General features: G+C 42.3%; 1 protein-coding gene and 1 pseudogene across 2 annotated transcripts in view; both read left to right on the top strand.

The window, feature by feature from the left end:
- The first annotated feature begins 6,670 nt into the window (after nucleotides 1–6,670).
- LOC144010356 (uncharacterized) overlaps nucleotides 6,671–18,737 on the top strand; it is a 144,955-nt gene continuing 132,888 nt past the window's right edge. The window contains exon 1 of the mRNA XM_077510694.1: nucleotides 6,671–7,003. Coding sequence (XP_077366820.1) covers nucleotides 6,880–7,003 — 124 coding nt within the window. The 5' untranslated portion in view covers nucleotides 6,671–6,879. The remainder of the gene's footprint in view (nucleotides 7,004–18,737) is intronic.
- LOC144010633 (uncharacterized) lies at nucleotides 6,902–18,137 on the top strand (annotated as a pseudogene). The gene is made up of 2 exons (XR_013281281.1): nucleotides 6,902–7,003; nucleotides 15,086–18,137. The product of XR_013281281.1 is annotated as an uncharacterized LOC144010633 (transcript).

Below are 18,737 nucleotides of genomic sequence, written 5' to 3'. Positions count from 1 at the left end.
AAAGCGGTCCTATATAAACTCCGGGGGTGGGTCCTCCCCTAGAGGATTATCACGCTCGATTCATTTTTCATCGTGCTGCACAGGACATACATACAGCCAGACGGTCCCCCCTCCTCAGCCATTTCCTTCCCACCACCCCCCACCCTCCCCCCATCCACATGTTGCACAGGAACTCACTGGCACACAGGAGGCGCTTTCACACCAAAAAGCCCATGAACTTTGAGTTCATGGTAGAGTCAGTTCCGGGTCCGAAGAACTTGTGAGCGGCCCACGAGTTTGCGTTCACACAGCATGAAAGCGGGCAGGGTAGCTTATTCAAATGAGACTGACGTATGTCAGGGGGGAGGAAAAAAACAGTACTACCCCGCCTGTCCAGCAAGTGGTGGTACCGGTAAAACCGAATGACAAACAAGCAGGGTGACGTTGAAAAACGCGACCTTGGACCCTCCATCGCCATTTGTTGTGATACAAGGCGGCATGTTGGAGCATTATCATCTTTTTCTCTTCCTTGTCATGTTGCACAAAGTTGTGGTTGCAACTATTAGAACGTCAAGGGAGAGGTTGATGACAACCATTCGGACCTGCCGTACCTCAGCAAGACGAGAAATGGGTGGGCAGAACTCACTCACGCCTCGTGGAAAGACGGTCAAACCTGCAAACACGAAGACGCTTACTCCTGCAAGCGCGAAGACGTGCACTGGTAAGGCTTAAACACACAATTATACGGAATTTATTTCACATTGGTAACTTGTAACATAATGTGATTAAAGTGAAGCGTGTTTCCGCGGCGTCGGTCATCTTGCCGTGACGCGCACTTTCATGAACTCGGCAATCGCTGGAAACTGGTGTTACCAGCCTAAGTTATCGTGCAATTCACGGCAAAATAGGGCTTGATGGCGATTTTCTGTTCACGCTAAATGTACGCTTCGTAATTCATAATATCGTTGGAGCTGGATGTATTGTTAGTCTGTCCATTAAGAATGCATGAGGAAAAATTTGGTACAAAATCGGGAATTGTGGGTAAGGCGTGAATATTTGGAATATGTTTAAATTGAAAGATGAGAATGGGATGAATCATGTGGAAGTAGGGGTCTTCCAGCCTAACTATGGTTACAAATAGGTGTTTTAATTTTCTATGTAAAAGTTGAAATGTATGCGGATGGACAATATCAACTCAACTCAATTTAGTCGACTTCAATCAATAGAGAGATTAAAATAGTTTTAGATTTGACCTTATATCGGCTGTCAGATTTTTAACAAGGCCAATACTTTTTTTTTCCTTTTTCTTTTTGTTTTTTTTGGGATGGGCCAATCCGAGTGTGCGGTGGCCCCAAGTCGAGGTGCACTGTAGAAACAATAATGCACATCATCTCACGCTTGAAATTTGACTTGACCAACCCAAATGTGTGTTTGTCTTCTTGTGTCCTGCAGACGTCGCTGAGAAATATCTTCGTCCTGACCAGGAGGACATGAAGCCTCCGAATGTTAAAGAGGAGGAAGAACATCCTTACATCGAAGAGGAAGAAAAGCCCGTTCGTGTCAAAGAGGAGGAGGTTGAGGATGACGTCACCAAGTCACCAATGACCTTCGCCCCTTTAAAGAGTGAAGACGAAGTCAAGGGTGAGAGTGAGGAGGGCAGAGGGGCGGAGCCTCCAAACAGGTTCTTAAATCCTCAAAACATGATTCCAGAAAGTGATGCAGACCACTGGGGACCATCACGAGCAAAAAGTGATGACATAAGGTCCCTTTCTTCTCATGATGATGATGATAATGATGATAATCTGCATGGTAACGATGAACATGCTGCTGATGATAGGTCGTGTCACACTGACGACAAATCCTGCGAATGTTCTCACTGTGGGAAAACATTGAGTTCAAAAAGAAGTTTGAAAATTCACTTGAGAACACACACTGGGGAAAAACCTTTTTCTTGTTTAGATTGTGGCAAAAGCTTCTCTTTGAAGTCAAATTTAACAACACATACAAGAAGACACACTGGGGAAAAACCTTTTTCTTGCGCAGATTGTGGCAAAAGCTTCTCTTGCAAGTCATATTTAACAACACATAAAAGAATCCATAGTGGCGAGAAACCTTTTTCTTGCTCAGATTGTGGCAAAAGCTTCTCTCAGAAGTCAAATTTAACATTACATTCAAGAACACACACTGGGGAAAAACTTTTTGCTTGTACCCACTGTGGCAAAAGCTTCTTTCAGAAGTCACATTTAACATTACATTCAAGAACACACACTGGGGAAAAACCTTTTTCTTGCTCAGACTGTGGCAAAAGCTTCTTTCAGAAGTCACATTTAACATTACATTCAACAACACACACTGGGGAAAAACCTTTTTCTTGCTCAGACTGTGGCAAAAGCTTCTCCCGTAAGTCAGAATTAACGATACATACAAGAAGACACACTGGCAAGAAACCTTTTTCTTGCTCAGCCTGCGGCAAAATCTTCCCTGCCAAACCTGAATTAAGAAGCCACATAAGAACACACACACGGGACAGAAACCATATTCATGCACAAAATGTGGGGAAAGCTTCGCTTCCACCAATTCTTTAACAGCACATGCAAAAACACACACTGGAGAGAAACCGTATTCCTGCTCAGATTGTGGACAAAGCTTCTCTTCCACGTCAAATTTAAGAAAGCACACAAGAATACATGGTGGGAAGGAACCATTCAGTTGCAGTGTTTGTCCTAAAAGATTCTCTTGTAAAAAGCTTGCTGAGAGACACGAGTGTGCTGGTGACAATAGCAGCCATCTTTGAAGCTTCAAAAAATGAAGGGAAGTGAGACTGGTGTGCTGTAAAAGTGTCAATGCATCTTAAAAGTGTAAATGTAATGCTTTCAAAACTACTCAACCTGTAAATATTAAATGTTTGCTGTTAATGTGTTTAAATGGTTTTTTTTGTACGTAATTTAGGAAGTTATTTTTGTTTGCTTCTGAATGTTGTTAATGGTTGTTTGTTGATGTTTGTACGTGTTGTGTATTTGCTTGTGTGAAGCACATTGAGTTGCCTTGTGTATGAAATAGAAATAAAGCCACCTTGCAATTTTCCCCAAATAAGCGTCGAGAATACGTTCAGACACACAAAGCCATCTGCAATTAAAATTTTTTGTGGAACAGTGTTATCACTGAAATGATTGACGCAAATGTCCTACTCTTTGTTGCTAACTCAACCACCACAGCTCCGTGCTAGCTAACACGCCATATGCTAGTGCATTTTGCACATTTTATCTTTCTATGTAACAATTTGGACATGATTAGCATACAATATTCAGATGACATCAGAACAAAATTGTGTCCATACCTGGTTTTGATTCTTTCATTTTTCATGGAATAATATAATTTCTGTTCATGTGGCACTTTTGCCTCTGCAGGCAAATTCTTCTTGTCGTCAAACAACCTTTCATCACATTTTGAAATCAAAATACAAATCAAATGGAGTAGATGCCACCTGGACTTCCGGTCTTCACACACCAGCTCCGTTTCCGGCCACTGCTGCGACTCACAGGCGGCGTTCCGACAAAAATGATCACATTAAGAGAACCGACAGTACAATGCAATTGCATTTGTACTTCTGAGTGTGGCGCTGATGAGATGATGCTCCCCCTGGTGGGAAGTGTGTGGCAATACCTTACATCCCTAGCCAATCAGCATTAGTGCCCTCCCTACATAAGGAGTCAGTTGGTACCTGCCCTCAACTTACTCCTTGGCTCTGAGGTCCGCCTCCTTGACTTCAATGGCTTGTCATCATCAGTCATCACAAACATTTTACCTTTATTGGAAGGTAAGTGTTGCGTCAAAACTTTGCTGAAGGAAAGTGTGAGAGCCACAGATGACAAAAACTGGCCAAAAGTCATTTGTATTACTTGCATTACAAATAAATGTTGCATATAAATATATCAATAATATATAAGATACTGTATCACCTTCCCATGGGCTCACCACCGGTGGGAGGGGCCACAGAGGTCGGGTGCAGTGGAGGCTGGGTGGCAGCCATGGGAGGAGACCTTGGCGGACCGACCCCCAGCTGCAGAAGCTGGCTCTTGGGACATGGAATGTCACCTCTCTGGCAGGGAAGGAGCCTGAGCTGGTGTGTGAGGCAGAGAAGTTCCGACGAGACATAGTCGGACTGTCCTCCACACATGGCTTGGGCTCTGGTACCAGTCCTCTCGAGAGGGGTTGGACTCTCTTCCACTCTGGAGTTGCCCATGGTGAGAGGCGCAGAGCAGGTGTGGGCAGTATTATTGGCCCCTGACTCAGCGCCAGTACGTTGGGGTACACCCCGGTAGATGAGAGGGTAGCCTGCCTCCGCCTTCAGGTGGGGTGACGGGTCCTGACTGTTGTTTGTGCATATGCACCAAACGGCAGTTCAGAGTACCCACCCTTTTTGGAGTCCCGAGAGGGTGTGCTGGAGGGTGCTTCCCCGGGGACTTCACTGCTCACGTGGGCAATGACAGTGAGACATGGAGGGACGTGATTTTGAGGAACAGCCCTCCCGGTCAGAACCCGAGTGGTGTTTTGCGATTGGACTTCTGTGCTCATCACGGATTGTCCATAACGAACACCATGTTCAAATATAGGGGTGTCCATATGTGTACTTGGCACCAGGACACCCTCGGCTAGGAGTTCCATGATCGACTTTGTAGTCGTGTCATTGGATTTGTGGCCGCATGTTTTGGACACTCGGGTGAAGAGAAGGGTGGAGCTGTCAACATATCACCACCTGGTAGTGTGTTGGCTCCAAGGGTGGGGGAAGATGCCGGTCCGACCTGGCAGACCCAAACGTATTGTGAGGGTTTGCTGGGAACGTCTGGCGGAATCCCCTGTCAGAAAGAGTTTCTCCCTCTGACAGAACTTCTCCCTTGTCCCGGGGGAGGAGAGGGTTCCGAGGGGGCTATGTTCCGCGCCTCCATTGTTGAGGCAGCCGATCGGAGCTGCGGCCATAAGGTAGTCGGTGCCTGTCACGGCGACAATCCTCGAACCACCAGCAGTAAGGCATGCCGTCAAGCTGAAGAAGGAGTCCTATCGGGCCTTTTTGGCCTGTAGTCCTGCGGAGGCAGCAGCCAGTTACCGGCTGGCCAAGCGGAACGCGGCTTCGGCGGTCGCTGAGGCAAAATCTCGGACATGGGAGGAGTTCGTTTGAGGCCATGGAAAATGACTTCCGGACGGCTCGAGGAAATTCTGGTCCACCATCCGGCGTCTCAGGAGAGGAAAGCAGTTCACCATTAACACTGTATAATGGAGATGGTGTGCTGCTGACTTCGACTCGGGACGTCGTGAGTCGGTGGGGGGAATACTTCGAAGATCTCAATTGCACCAAGACGTCTTCCTTTGAGGAAGCAGTCTGGCGAATCTGAGGTGGGCTCTCCTATCTCCGGGGTCAAAGTCACTGAGGTGGTTGGAAATCTCCTCGGTGGCAGGGCCCCGGGGGTGGATGAGATCCGCCCGTAGTTCCTAAAGACTCTGGATGTTGTGGGGCTGTCGTGGTTGACACGCCTCTAACGCTCCTTGGTAAATAATTTGCAACGCTATTGCTCAAGATTTATTTATTTTTTGCATTTTTATATATTTTAGTTTGGTTTTAAGGTATTTACAAAGACAAAGGGCAAGGTTAAAATGTTAATTTAAAGATGCCGGGAGAATTTGTCGGCTGCGTGACGTCACTCTCGTGGATTTTGACAGCACGCACGTATCATTTTTTTTTTCACTCACTCACTCACAGAAGCTAACGTGTGAATGAGTGAGTGAAAAAAAAATCCGTGTGTGCTTTCAAATTGCCGCAGGAGTGACGTCACGCAGCTGACAATTTCGCCCGGCCCCATTTGCGACACGCCACCCCCCACGCCCGTTCTGCGATTGGCTGGAGGGGTGTAAACACTGTCTTTCCACAGAAACGTCCCGCTGTTTACAAACCAAACATCCATCCATCCATTTTCTTGACCGCTTATTCCTCACAAGGGTTGCGGCTGGCGCCTATCTCAGCTGGCTCTGGGCAGTAGGCGGGGTACACCCTGAACTGGTTGCCAGCCAATCGCAGCAAACCAAACACAAAATTGCAAAATACAGGCTGGGGCGGTGGGGGTTTAGGACAAAATCACCACCAGAAATTAAGAGAAGCCCAGATCTGTAAATTGACAAGTAGTTTGTTTGTTGAAATCCTGCATTTAAAAAAGTGCATTTTCCTGCGTGAAACCGGCAGACTGGGCCTTTAAACTCATAACATTTGGTGGTTAAATCTCATCCCTGATAATAAACATTCAGTTTACCTCAAAATGCTTGTTCAACTTTGATGGCGAATTTTTAAACTGAACATTCACCACAAAAAAATTGAACTCTTTTCAGTAAGTCAAATTTAAACGGGCATTTAAACTTTACAATTATATCGCGATCAAAATACTGAAAAAGGGAATGATACTTTCGATTCCAACTGCAGCAAAAATGGCGACATCTGCCGATGACTTGATGGCATTGCTTGCTCTGAAGCCCCCGGACAATTTCCAACAGCCAATCGTAACGCAGCGGGGGCGTGTCCTGCCTGACTTCCGCCGCACGTCTCCATTCGTTTCTTCACGTGCTCACTGCCGTGGCCGGCGGCCACATCGCGTTTCATCAGACGTCCTCTGCTAATTCATTCTTTTTGATTTGGTGTTGGACTGAACACACAGGACTCCCATCACCATTTGGAAGGTCTGCGACACCATTTATTAAATGTCGGCGTGTGTTTAAACTCGTCTCGGTGCGCGTTGATGCTTCTTGGCCTTAGTTAGCTTAGCTTAGCTTAGCTCGCCAGTCGCTAACAAAGAGAAGCACATAACACGTTTGTCAGGAAGAGACCAAGTGTGACTTTGTTGGCATTATTGTGCCAAAATGTCGGCGAGAACGACACCAAAGGACGAGGAGGAACTCTTTGGAGTCAAAGAAGAGAACGAGCAACATTTTCAACCGCTGGACGACGTTTGCGAGCAGCCTCGAATTGTACTACACGAAACCGGTTTGTACACTTCTTATTACTCTCCCTTGCTTAGCACTACTATATAGCGTTAAAAAAAAATCACTGCAGTCCGCATCACTGTGCACAGTAATTAAATTCAACTGTTATTTTAAAGAGTGAAATAAATTGATTTGATTGGTTGATTCCGGACAGGGGCCGATTATACAGTCATGAGACAGTAATACCAATGTATCTGACAAGACGTGTGCGATTTTAAGAACACTTAGGTGCACAATAAGACTATTAAAACGGTGGTACAATACTACAAAGTAATTTTTTTTTTGTACTTTTTTAAAATTTTTTTTTACAAAACAGTCACAGTTTTGTCATGATTACTGCATTATTATATTCAACTGCTGTTGCAACCAGTGTTAATTTTGACAAATTTTAATTTAGTTTTAGTTATAGTCTTTTGACTAAAATTAACAAGTTTCAGTCATAATTTAGTCTTCTGATTGTATTTTAGTTTTGATCCAATTTTAGTCGACTAAATTCACAGTTTAGTCTGTTTTCCTTCAGCATACGTTTAAACTTTTATACAGAAAATTATAGCACACCTACTTGTGACTTTAGTTTAACACGCAAGACACATTTCATACAATGGTGTCTTTCTTGTTTCAATGAATCATGTTCAACTGACAATATTGTAACTTTTCACCTGAATAAGAAAAAGTGCATAATTAAATTGCTTGAGATTAATCTTACAGCTGCACAATTTATGTTTATGTACAACACTTTGTATACAGCAATGCCTGTTCTTAGAGCGCTTTATAAATAAAGTTGAGTTGAGTTAACGTGCAGTGAACACAAAATTTTTTGAGTGGTTCTTTTCTCATTCATTCTGATTGGATTGTGTGAATTTTCACAACTGTGTTGTTTTCATTTTCATTTTAGTCATTGACGAAATTGTCAGTCAATTTTAATCATAGTTATTGTCTGAACGAATTTTCGTCAGGAAAAACAATTAGTCACGAAAATTATGATGTAAATTTTTCGGCGACAAAAATATCACTGGTTGCAACTGCAGCATTCACGAAGACGGGAGTCAATGACAATCGATTCCGTTTTGCAAATCAGTGCCGAGTTCATATGGGCATATATGCGAACTGCGCACAAGACGACACGTGAAAATGGAATGAAGCGGTTGCGCTTTATTAAGGTAAATTAATGAGTTAAATTCAACGGTTATAAGCGGTTCCGAAACACAGTCGACTCCGCGTACCCGTGTTCCCCTCCGGGAACCTGGTTGACGTCCCGCTCGTGAATGCGTCTGATTATCCGTCTTTTACACGAATACAAAAAGTTAGTATTCCTCGTTGGAGATCGTTGCCGAACCATTATGATTTGACGAGGGGTTCTTGACCTGGTTAAAATAGTCCGTGTGCCACGTCATCCTGTGCTTCCAGCATGTGAGCAGTAATAATTTCGACAAAATTTTTTTGTTACGAACATTTTTTTTTCAGGCAAAAATTCAAAAGTAAAGTAGAAGCCATTCATTGAGACTAGTGTTGTTGCGATACCCTTTTTTTTTTTTTGTCCCCGATTCCAATACCCAGTTTTTTCGTATCGATGCTGGTACCGTACCGATACAAATGGTTTTTTTTCCAACATGAAAATTGAAAAAACTGCCCTGCCATTGGTTCAGAACATTCAAGGGCCAATAGGATATCTTGGCTCGGCATGCAGTGAACATGTCACACATCAGTGAATGTCGTGCACACGCAAGAAACAAAATGTTGGACCAAATGTCCAATATTAGTGTCAGAAATAATGGTATCGGCATGTTACTTGTTAGTACTCTGGGCCTCTCCCGAGACCAGTATCGGTATCGGAACAACACTAATAGACTATAATTAAATTGATTGACAATTTTCTCAATGACAAAAACGAATTTCGAAAACAACACAGTGACGAAAATTCACACAATCCAACCAGAAGGAAGGAAACGTGTGTTGGAGAAAAGGACCACTCAGACACTGTCAAGTGCCACTGCACTTTGTTTAATGTAATTTTGTGAATTTATTTCATATTATTTATTTCATTGTGCAGCTATAAGATTAATCTCAAGCAATTATGCACTTTTTATTTAAATGAAAACTAAGTGATATTAGAAAATGCAATTTCTGGAGAAATTGCGGGTGAATGCAGGAAGGGTGAATAAAAACCTGTGGAATGATTAGGAAGAATATTGAATGACCTGGAATGCTATACAGTGACCTGGAATGACCTGAACATGCTAAATTTGGAATGGTTTGAATTTATACAGAAATATAGAAGCAGTTGAAGGAAGAAAAATAGCACACAAATACAAATAAATTAGCAAGAAACAAATTAACAAGACAACAAGAAAGAAGTCGAGTGAGCAATGTAGGAAGGAGCAAGTAATTGAGGAAGCAATGGAGTCAAGAGAGAAAAATTAAGTGAGCAATGAAGTAAGGAGCGTAGAATCGAGTAGCAATGGTGTAAGGAGTGACAAATTGAATCAGCAATGGAGAAAAGATTGAGGACTGGAGTAAGCAATGGAGTAACGGTCACTTTCTGTTGAAATTAGGTCACTTCCTGTTGAAATTGGACTACTTCCTATTGATAAGTCACTTCCTGTTGAAATCGGGCCACTTCCTGTTGAAATTGGGCTACTTCCTATTGATAGGTCACTTCCTGTTGAAATTGGGCTACTTCCTATTGATAGGTCACTTCCTGTTGAAATCGGGCCACTTCCTGTTGATTCTAAGTCACTTCCAGGTCACTTCCTATTGAAACAGGTCACTTCCGGGTCACTTCCTGTTGAAAACAAGTCAGTTCCTGTTGATTTCAGGTCACTTCCTATTGAAATCAGGTCACTTTCTGTTGAAATTGTGTCACTTCCTGTTGAAATTGTGTCTCTTCCCGTTGATTTAAAGCCACTTCTGAGTCACTTCCTGTTCATTTTATGCCATTTCCGGGTCACTTCCTATTGAAATCAGGTCACTTCCTGTTGAAATCGTGTTGCTTCCTGTTGATTTGATGCCACTTCTGGGTCACTTTCTGTTGATTTTTGGCCATTTCCGGGTCACTTCCTGTTGAAATCAGGTCACTTCCTGTTGATTTTTGGCCATTTCTGGGTCACTTCCTGTTCAAATCAACAGGTCACTTCCTATTGAAATCAGGTCACTTCCGGGTCACTTCCTGTTGAAAACAAGTCAGTTCCTGTTGATTTCAGGTCATTTCCTATTGAAACAGGTCACTTCCTGTTGAAATCTTGTTGTTTCCTGTTGATTTGGTGCCACTTCTGGGTCACTTTCTGTTGATTTTAGGCCATTTCCGGGTCACTTCCTGTTGAAATCAGGTCACTTCCTGTTGATTTTTGGCCATTTCTGGGTCACTTCCTGTTCTTTTTTTTTTTTTTTTTCTTTTTTTTTTTCTTTAAGAGCTCAGAATTGTTCATTCGGTAGTCTTACCGATTCAACGTCTTGTCATCATTGCTCTTTTTTTTTTTTTTTTTTTTTTTGTGTGTATGTGTGCGTGCGTGCAAATACGTATAAATTTATACTCATTCATTCACCTAAAACCTTATAAATATCCCATTACCCTTCGCCTTAACCAGGTACTTCAGAATCTTGCCAGAGTCGTGAGGTTTAAATGGTCAGGAGACCAGAGAAAAGGTCAGAGAAAAAAATAAAGAGAAAAGAAAGGTAAATCAAAGTGAAATCCAGCACCGACCAAACACTTCCTGCCTTCCCCATGATTACAAAATCAAAGTCTTACGCCAACCCCGGAAGCCTCTAAATTCCAGCAAATTTAGCGAGATCTCAAGAGACCAGAGGAAAAACTAAAGAGAGGAAGGAGGGAAGGATCGATAAGGCAGAGTGAGATCCATAGAAGCCAGTACATCCAATCCATCAAAGTGAAGTCCAGCACCAACAAGACCCCTCCTACGTGGTTACAAAACCAGAGTCTTATGCCAACCCCAGAAACCTCATACTTCTAATAAATTAAGATCTCAAGTGACCAGAGGAAAAACTAAAGAGAGGAAGGAGGGAAGGATAGATAAAGCAAAGTGAGAACCACAGACACCAGCACCAACTGATTCAAGGGGCTGTGGGAGGGAGAGGGTACTTCTGTTGAGTTTCAGTAGATGCTGGTGCGACGGATCTGGCATGCATAAGGACCACCACCAAAGAAAGAAGCCGTCAACCGCGGTCCAGCAAAGCGAGCACCCCCCCCCCCCCCCCCCCCCCCCCCCCCCCCCCGGAATCCCCAGGCCGCGGCAGCACCAAGGCCACCCCCAAGCCACCCGAGCGGACACCGGTCGGCGAGCCGACCCAGACACCCGGAACACCCCCGCCCCAGCCCCGGCCCACACCCCCGAGCCCAAGGCCGCAGAACGAGGCCCAGCGGGCCCCCACAGCGCCCCACCGGTCCCCAGCCCCCATCCCCCCACGACCCCCCCGCACCCCACCCAAACCCGCCATCCACCACGACCCAGGCCCCACCACCCCCGACCCCCAAACCCCCGAACACACCCCGACCCCCACCACCCGTGACGGCACCGCCCCGGGCACCAGGGGAAGCACCCCAACACCGCACCCCACAGGGGGCCCAGGGAGCGGCCAAGACGCAACCACCACCGAGCAGACAACGGGGGGGGGGGGGGGGGGCAGAACCACCCCCGCCCGACCACAGGGGACGGCGTCAAGAAAATTGACTAATTAGCATGCAGTAACACCAAGTGTTGATGCTTAGTGCCCACTAGAAATAGATCTTAAGGAGTTATTGAGTATAGTGTCGTATAGTGTGGTATGCTCGAGCCCACTAGCAGCAACTAGGTTCCTGACTATATAAAAATAAAAACAATCAGATACAAAATACCAATTACAGAAGCAGCGAAAACAGAAGTTGTAACGATGTGGTGGCTCTCGTTAACAGGCAGAATCTAGGCAGGATTAAGTTGCCAAATTGAGATTAAAATATTCTATGTACATAGACCATATTTGTTTAAATCTTGATACTTGATTTTTATTTAAGGCAGAGATTTTTTCCATTGAGATATAATTTATTAGTAAGTTTAACCAGTGGTCGATATTTAGAGATTGTTTATTTTTCCAATTGACAAGGATTATTTTTTTAGCAATAGTAAGGGCTATAAATATAGATTGGGATTGTTTACATGATAGCTCAGTTATTGTTAAGTCACCTAGTAAACACAATCTTGGAGATAAAGGAAGCCTACAGTTTAATATATCAGCGAGCTTTTCCAAGATTTTAGTCCAGAAATGCAGCACTGGAGTACATGACCATAAAGCATGAAGATAAGTATCGGCAGTGTTTTGTGAGCACTGGAGACAAATGTCGGAGTCAGAGAGTCCCATTTTTTTCATCATATATTGTGTAATATATGTTCTATGAAGTATCTTATATTGGATAAGTTGCAAATTTGTCTGTTTGGTCATTTTAAATACATTTTCACAGATTTGGGTCCAAAAGTCTGGTTCCGGAACTATAGACAAGTCTTTTTCCCATTTTAAAGTCGGTAAATACGTTTTATTTGTGTATAAAAATAACTTATATATTTTTGATATTTTCTTTATTGTTGTTGGAGAAAGCTTTATAATATCTTTAGCTAAGACAGGTAGTTGGAGCGTATCCTGAAGTGTTGGGGTTTGTTTCTTAACCATATTTTTAACTTGCAGATAATGTAAGAAATTTCCGTTTTTTATTTCATATTTTTGGACCAAGTTTGTATACGATATTAGGGCGCCAATTGGGAGTTTGTAATTTCTAATGCCTTCCACCAGGCAGTCAGGGTGGCGGCTGTCATTGGGTTTTTAAAACAATTATGTCGTTTTATTGATTTTGTAATAAAGAGTAAATCTAACAGTCTAAGATTATTACAATCCTTCTGCTCCAATTCCAACCAACAGTTAGTATCTCTGTTGGGTTGTGTCCATAGCACAAGATATTGTAGTTGATTAGCTATATAATAGTACATAAAGTTTGGTGCCTCTAAACCTCCTTTAGATTTACTTTCCTGAAGAGTAACTAGACTAATTTTGGCTTTTTTTTTATTCCAATAGAATTTTATGATAGCAGAGTCCAGCGATTGGAACCAGTTAGACGTAGGTTTAAATGGAATCATTGAAAATAAATAATTGATCTTTGGTGAAACTTTCATTTTTATAGTAGCTATCCGTCCTATTAAAGAGATCGGAAGATTATTCCAGCGCTCCAGGTCACTACGGATACTATCCAATAATGGTAAAAAATTTAAAGAAGTTAATTCAGTTAACTTAGGTGAAATTTTAACACCCAAGTATTTTAAATTACCTGTAGGAAAGGAGTAGTGTGGATCCTGACTTGTAGGATTCCATGAATTTTCTGTAATAGGTAATAATGTTGATTTTGTCCAGTTAATAGAGTAATCTGATAAGTGAGAGAATTTAGTTATTAATTTAAATGCTTCCCCTAGCGAGATAGCAGGTTCTTCTAAATAGAGTAATATATCATCGGCATATAGATTAATTTTATGTTCTATTGTCCCGGAGTGGATTCCTTGGATCCGTCTATCCTGACGTGTAGCTAATGCAAGCGGCTCAATAAATATAGCAAATAATAAAGGAGACATTGGGCACCCTTGTCTTGTACCCCTTTGTAGAGTAAAACTCTGTGATGTAATCCCATTAGTAGTAACTGTAGCTTTAGGAGAATCATATAATATTGAGACCCATTGAATGAATGACTCCCCGAAGCCGAATTTATTTAAGACAGCAAAGAGGAAGGACCAGTTAACTTTATCGAAGGCTTTTTCTGCATCCAGCGAAATAACAACTGCCTTTTTATCATACCGCTGTGACATACTAATCAAGTTAAAGAGCCTCCTAATATTATTAGTAGAATGACGACCTTTAATAAAGCCTGTTTGATCGCTATGAATAATTGTCGAGATTACTGTCTCTAGTCGAGATGCCATGGCCTTAGCGATAATTTTAATATCGGTATTAATTAGTGATATCGGTCGGTAACTTGACGGGAGGGTGGGGTCTTTTTCTGCCTTTAATAAAAGTTTAATTGCTGCTATATTCATGTCTTGACGTATATCACCCTTACTTTTAATTTCAGTTACTACTCTTAGAAATAATGGAGCAAACATTAACCAGTCCGGGTCACTTCCTGTTGAAAACAAGTCAGTTCCTGTTGATTTCAGGTCACTTCCTATTGAAATCAGGTCACTTTCTGTTGAAATTGTGTCACTTCCTGTTGATTTCAGGTCACTTCCTATTGAAATCAGGTGACTTCCTGTTGATTTGAAGCCACTTCTGGGTCACTTCCTGTTCATTTTATGCCATTTCCGGGTCACTTCCTATTGAAATCAGGTCATTTTCTGTTGAAATCGTGTTGCTTCCTGTTGATTTTATGCCACTTCTGGGTCACTTTCTGTTGATTTTAGGCCATTTCCTGGTCACTTCCTGTTGAAATCAGGTCACTTCCTTTTGATTTTTGGCCATTTCTGGGTAACTTCCTGTTCAAATCAACAGGTCACTTCCTATTGAAATCAGGTCACTTCCTGTTGAAATTGTGTCACTTCCTGTTAATTTGAAGCCACTTCTAGGTCACTTCCTGTTCATTTTATGCCATTTCCGGGTCACTTCCTATTGAAATCAGGTCACTTCCTGTTGAAATCATGTTGCTTCCTGTTGATTTGATGCCACTTCTTGGAATATGTTTAAATTGGAAAGATGAGAATGGGATGAATCATGTGGAAGTAGGGGTCTTCCAGCCTAACTATGGTTACAAATAGGTGTTTTAATTTTCTATGTAAAAGTTGAAATGTATGCGGATGGATAATATCAACTCAACTCAATTTAGTCGACTTCAATCAATAGAGATTAAAATGGTTTTAGATTTGACCTTATATCGGCTGTCAGATTTTTAACAAGGCCAATATTTTCTTTTTCCTTTTTCTTTTTGTTTTTTTGGGATGGGCCAATCCGAGTGTGCGGTGGCCCCAAGTCGAGGTGCACTGTAGAAACAATAATGCACATCATCTCACGCTTGAAATTTGACTTGACCAACCCAAATGTGTGTTTGTCTTCTTGTGTCCTGCAGACGTCGCTGAGAAATATCTTCGTCCTGACCAAGAGGACATGAAGCCTCCGAATGTTAAAGAGGAGGAAGAACATCCTTACATCGAAGAGGAAGAAAAGCCAGTTCGTGTCAAAGAGGAGGAGGTTGAGGATGACGTCACCAATGACCTTCGCCCCTTTAAAGAGTGAAGATGAAGTCAAGGGTGAGAGTGAGGAGGGCAGAGGGGCGGAGCCTCCAAACAGGATCTTAAATCCTCAAAACATGATTCCAGAAAGTGATGCAGACCACTGGGGATCATCAAAAGCAAAAAGTGATGACATAAGGTCCCTTTCTTCTCATGATGATGATGACAATGATGATAATCTGGATGGTAATGATGAACGCGCTGATGGTGACAGGTCGTGTCACACTGACGACAAATCCTGCGAATGTTCTCATTGTGGGAAAACACTGAGTTCAAAAGGAAGTTTGAAAATTCACTTGAGAAGACAGACTGGGGAAAAACCTTTTTCTTGCTCAGATTGTGGCAAAAGCTTCTCTTTGAAGTCAAATTTAACAAAACATACAAGAAGACACACTGGGGAAAAACCTTTTTCTTGTTTAGATTGTGGCAAAAGCTTCTCTCAGAAGTCAGCTTTAACAACACATACAAGAATCCATAGTGGCGAGAAACCTTTTTCTTGCTCAGACTGTGGCAAAAGCTTCTCTCAGAAGTCAGCTTTAACAACACATACAAGAAGACACAATGGGGAAAAACCTTTTTCTTGCTCAGATTGTGGCAAAAGCTTCTCTTTGAAGTCAAATTTAACAAAACATACAAGAAGACACACTGGGGAAAAACCTTTTTCTTGTTTAGATTGTGGCAAAAGCTTCTCTCAGAAGTCAGCTTTAACAACACATACAAGAATCCATAGTGGCGAGAAACCTTTTTCTTGCTCAGACTGTGGCAAAAGCTTCTCTCAGAAGTCAGCTTTAACAACACATACAAGAAGACACAATGGGGAAAAACCTTTTTCTTGTTTAGATTGTGGCAAAAGCTTCTCTCAGAAGTCAGCTTTAACAACACATACAAGAATCCATAGTGGCGAGAAACCTTTTGCTTGCTCAGACTGTGGCAAAAGCTTCTCTCAGAAGTCAGCTTTAACAACACATACAAGAAGACACACTGGGGAAAAACCTTTTTCTTGTTTAGATTGTGGCAAAAACTTCTTTCGGAAGTCAGATTTAACAACACATACAAGAAGACACACTGGGGAAAAACCCTTTTCTTGTTTAGATTGTGGCAAAAGCTTCTCTGACAAGTCAGATTTAACAAAACATACAAGAAGACACACTCGGGAAAAACCTTTTTCTTGTTTAGATTGTGGCAAAAGCTTCTCTCGGAAGTCAGATTTAACATTACATTCAAGAACACACACTGGGGAAAAACCTTTTTCTTGTTTAGATTGTGGCAAAAACTTCTTTCGGAAGTCAGATTTAACAACACATACAAGAACACACACTAGGGAAAAACCTTTTTCTTGTTTAGATTGTGGCAAAAGCTTCTCTCAGAATTCAGCTTTAACAACGCATACAAGAATCCATAGTGGCGAGAAACCTTTTTCTTGCTCAGACTGTGGTAAAAGCTTCTCTTTGAAGTCAGACTTAATGATACATACAAGAAGACACACTGGAAAAAAACTTTTTGCTTGTACCCACTGTGGCAAAAGCTTCTCTCAGAAGTCACATTTAACATTACATTCAAGAACACACATTGGGGAAAAACCTTTTTCTTGCTCAGCCTGTGGCAAAAGCTTCCCTGCCAAGTCTGAATTAAGAAGCCACATAAGAACACACACACGGGACAGAAACCATATTCATGCACAAAATGTGTGAAAAGCTTCGCTTCCACCAATTCTTTAACAGCACATGCAAAAACACACACTGGAGAGAAACCATATTCCTGCTCAGATTGTGGAAAAAGCTTCTCTTCCATGTCAAATTTAAGAAAGCACACAAGAATACATGGTGGGAAGTAGGGGTGTGAATTGCCTCGTACCTGACGATTCGATTCGTATCACGATTCATAGGTCACGATTCGATTCGATACCGATTAATCCCGATACGGATTTGTTTGTCGATTGCTGCGATTTATTTTTTTTTACTCAAATTTAGAAAATACTAATCAGTAATCTTGTACACTGTAAGATTTGTATGAAAATGTATTATTTATAGGCGGCACGGTGACCGAGTGGTTAGCACGTCCGCCTCCCAGTTCTGAGGACTCTGGTTCGAGTCCGGGCTCCGGCCTTGCTTTGTGGAGTTTGCATGTTCTCCCCGTGCTCGCGTGGGTCTTCTCCGGGTACTCCGGTCTCCTCCCACTTTCCAAAGACATGCATGGCAGGTTAATTGGGCGCTCCGAATTGTCCCCAGGTGTGCTTGTGAGTGTGGATGGTTGTTCGTCTCTGTGTGCCCTGCGATTGGCTGGCAACCAGTCCAGGGTGTCCCCCGCCTTCTGCCCAGAGCGAGCTGAGATAGGCGCCAGCACCCCCCGCGACCCTTGTGAGGAATAAGCGGTCAAGAAAATGGATGGATGTATTATTTATCTGAAACTTCAACCTTATAACTCTGAGCCACTTAGTAAACATTTTTCCATGTTTACGGTGTGAACTCTAACTATAAGACGTTTTGTTGAATATTTTCCCATCAAAAATTGATATTTAAAAATCAATTCTGCCACCTATTGAATCGATTCGAGAATTGCGTCCTGTAATATCGCGATATATTGCCGAATCGATTTTTTTTAACACCCCTAGTGGGAAGGAACCATTCAGTTGCAGTGTTTGTGCTAAAAGATTCTCTTGTAAAAAGCTTGCTGAGAGACACGAGTGTGCTGGTGAGAATGGCAGCCATCTTTGAAGCTTCAAAAAACGAAGGGAAGTGAGACTGGTGTGCTGTAAAAGTGTCAGTGCATCTTAAAAGTGTAAAATTAATGCTTTCAAAACTACTCAACCTGTAAATATTAAATGTTTGCTGTTAATGTGTTTAAATGTCAATGTATGTTTGTTTTGTTCTTTTTGTACGTAATTTAGGAAGTTATTTTTGTTTGCTTCTGAATTTTGTTAATGGTTGTTTGTTGATGTTTGTAGGTGTTGTGTATTTGCTTGTGTGAAGCACATTGAGTTGCCTTGTGTATGAAATAGAAATAAAGCCACCTTGTAATTTTCCCCAAATAAGCGTCGACAATACGTTCAGACACACAAAGCCATCTGCGATTAAATTTTTTTGTTGAACAGTGTTATCACTGAAATGATTGACGCAAATGTCCTACTCTTTGTTGCTAACTCAACCACCACAGCTCCGTGCTAGCTAACACGCCATATGCTAGTGCATTTTGCACATTTTATCTTTCTATGTAACAATTTTGACATGATTAGCATACAATATTCAGATGACATTAGAACAAAATTGTGTCCATACCTGGTTTTGATTCTTTCATTTTGCATGTAGTAATATCATTTCTGTTCATGTGGCACTTTTGCCTCTGCAGGCAGATTGTTCTTGTCGTCAAACAACCTTTCATCACATTTTGAAATCAAAATACAAATCAAATGGAGTAGATGCCACCTGGACTTCCGGGGTTCACACACCAGCTCCGTTTCCGGCCACTGCTGCGACTCACAGGCGGCGTTCC

The sequence above is a fragment of the Festucalex cinctus genome, chromosome 1 (assembly GCF_051991245.1).
Source record: "Festucalex cinctus isolate MCC-2025b chromosome 1, RoL_Fcin_1.0, whole genome shotgun sequence".
NCBI lineage: Eukaryota > Metazoa > Chordata > Actinopteri > Syngnathiformes > Syngnathidae > Festucalex > Festucalex cinctus.
This window is presented reverse-complemented; position numbering and strand designations above follow the sequence as displayed.